At 35.2% G+C, this 1,931-nt stretch overlaps 1 protein-coding gene across 1 annotated transcript in view; it reads right to left on the minus strand.

Annotated features, from left to right (window-relative positions):
• Pmar_PMAR010529 (hypothetical protein) overlaps nt 1–967 on the minus strand; it is a gene marked incomplete at both ends in the record, with an annotated part of 1,818 nt that extends 851 nt beyond the window's left edge. Inside the window, 2 exons of the mRNA XM_002772186.1 lie at nt 500–581; nt 894–967. Of these exons, the coding sequence (XP_002772232.1) occupies nt 500–581; nt 894–967 (156 nt within the window). The remainder of the gene's footprint in view (nt 1–499; nt 582–893) is intronic.
• Nucleotides 968–1,931: the final 964 nt, after the last annotated feature.

The following is a 1,931-nucleotide window of genomic DNA, read 5'->3' on the forward strand; positions in this document are numbered from 1 at the left end:
TTTTTCGCGTTTATCGCGAAATGCCGGAAGCGTTTTACGTGAAATGTGATGATTTGTCTGGTGTAATCGCCGAAGTGTTTTCAATTCACTTCACATCGCGAATATCACGTTTTTCACGTGGAGTATTACGCCACTTCGCGTAAAACGGGTGAAACTCCAATCATCAGAAAAATCCGCGGAAATTTTTCCACAAATTTTCCGGAAAATTTCAAGTGTTGAAATCCGATCCATAAAAAAAATAAAATTTTACCAAAAATTCCCTTCCTCAGTAAAAACTCAAAAACATATCATAAATATCTGGAAAAAAAAATTCCCTTACATTTTTACACAAGATTTTCCCCAAAAATTCTCACTTTTCGAAAACTCAGAAATTTTTCTCCTAATCGAAAAACCACCATTTTTTCCCGAATTTTCCGAAAAATAAGGAGAAAAAGTCTCACATAAATACCCCTCTAAAATTAGGTTATATTTTTCCCGCGCGCCACGAAATTATTATTACGATGCTCTTTCGGTTGGCTCGTTCGATCTTTTGCACCAGGTACTAGCAGGTCTCCTTTCAGCGCTGGTAATGATGTGTTCACCTGAAAAACGAAAAAATATCAAAAATTTGCAAAAATATACATCATATTTGATATTTTTTCGTAAATTTTATTTCAAAAAATTAGAAAATTAATGCAGTTTCACACGTTTTTACGTGAAGTGAAAACCCGATATTTGCGGTGATATGCAGTAGTCGTGAAATTTATTTTCCCGAAAGTTTTTCATATCACTAGGGTGGTGAAACTCCATTGAGATTTTTCTTACGAAAATTATTGAAAAAGTCGATTTTTCCCAGCAAAAATCACACCAATTTCTATTTTTTCCGTAATAATTTCGTGGCGAGTGACGATTACATCTGCCAGCCAACCCAAGTTATACTCCTTATCCTCTTTAGCCTTGATAACCGATCCACTCGTGTCCAAAATTCCTGAAAAAAATTTCCGGAAAAAATCGAAAAAATTCCCCTAAACCTACCAGTTGCACAAATTATTCGATTGCCGTTTATTGGTGATGATGAGAATCTAAAAAAGATATCTTTACGCACAGCGAAGATTTTCAAACCAATTTTACCGCGCGCCACAAAATTATTATTACATTCTCGGTGGTCTAAATCCGGGATACCAGTTATTATTAATTCCAAATCTCATTTCCTGCGCGATTTGTTCACCAACGATTATGTCATCCTCCAACGCTCCACTTGCTTCACTTGATCCATCTTGCATTTCCTCAACGCCGTGAATAGATGAGCTCTCAAGTTCATCATCCGAACTCATAAAAAGAGGAAAAAGAAAAAAAAGCAGTCCCTGGATATAACATAAAAAATATTTTCATGAGGAATTATATTATCGAGAATTGTTATGTGAATTTTTCACGCACGATTATGTAGCTGTAAAATATAATAGAAGACATTCTATGAGCATTTGAAGTGGGGATTATATTACTAGAATCGTAGAAGCAATACGTGAATGTGAATTTTTCACGCACGATTATAATGCAGTCGTAAAATATAGTATATTTTCCGAGTGATGGTAGAAACGAAAAATATAAAATATAATATTTATCCGAGTTTTAAACGTTTTACGTAAAGTGGCGTAATACATCGGGAAAATCACTAACAATGTTTTCCGCGAAATTTTTATCATTATTGGAGTTTCACCACCCTAGTGATATGAAAACACTAGTGAAAAAAATCACGACTACTGCATATCACCGCGTAAAACGGGTTCTCAAACTCCAACTATTCAACTACGACATATACAGATGAGGTTCCCTCCAGAAAGATTCCAAAAGATACAAAACAGGTCCAAATGAGGTCCACTGAAACATCTAAGGGAATTTAATGCTTCCCAAATTCATCCAGTGTGAGAAGACACGCAGATGTGTTGATAACA

Source organism: Perkinsus marinus, assembly GCF_000006405.1.
Source record: "Perkinsus marinus ATCC 50983 genomic scaffold scf_1104296961790, whole genome shotgun sequence".
Taxonomy (NCBI): domain Eukaryota; phylum Perkinsozoa; order Perkinsida; family Perkinsidae; genus Perkinsus; species Perkinsus marinus.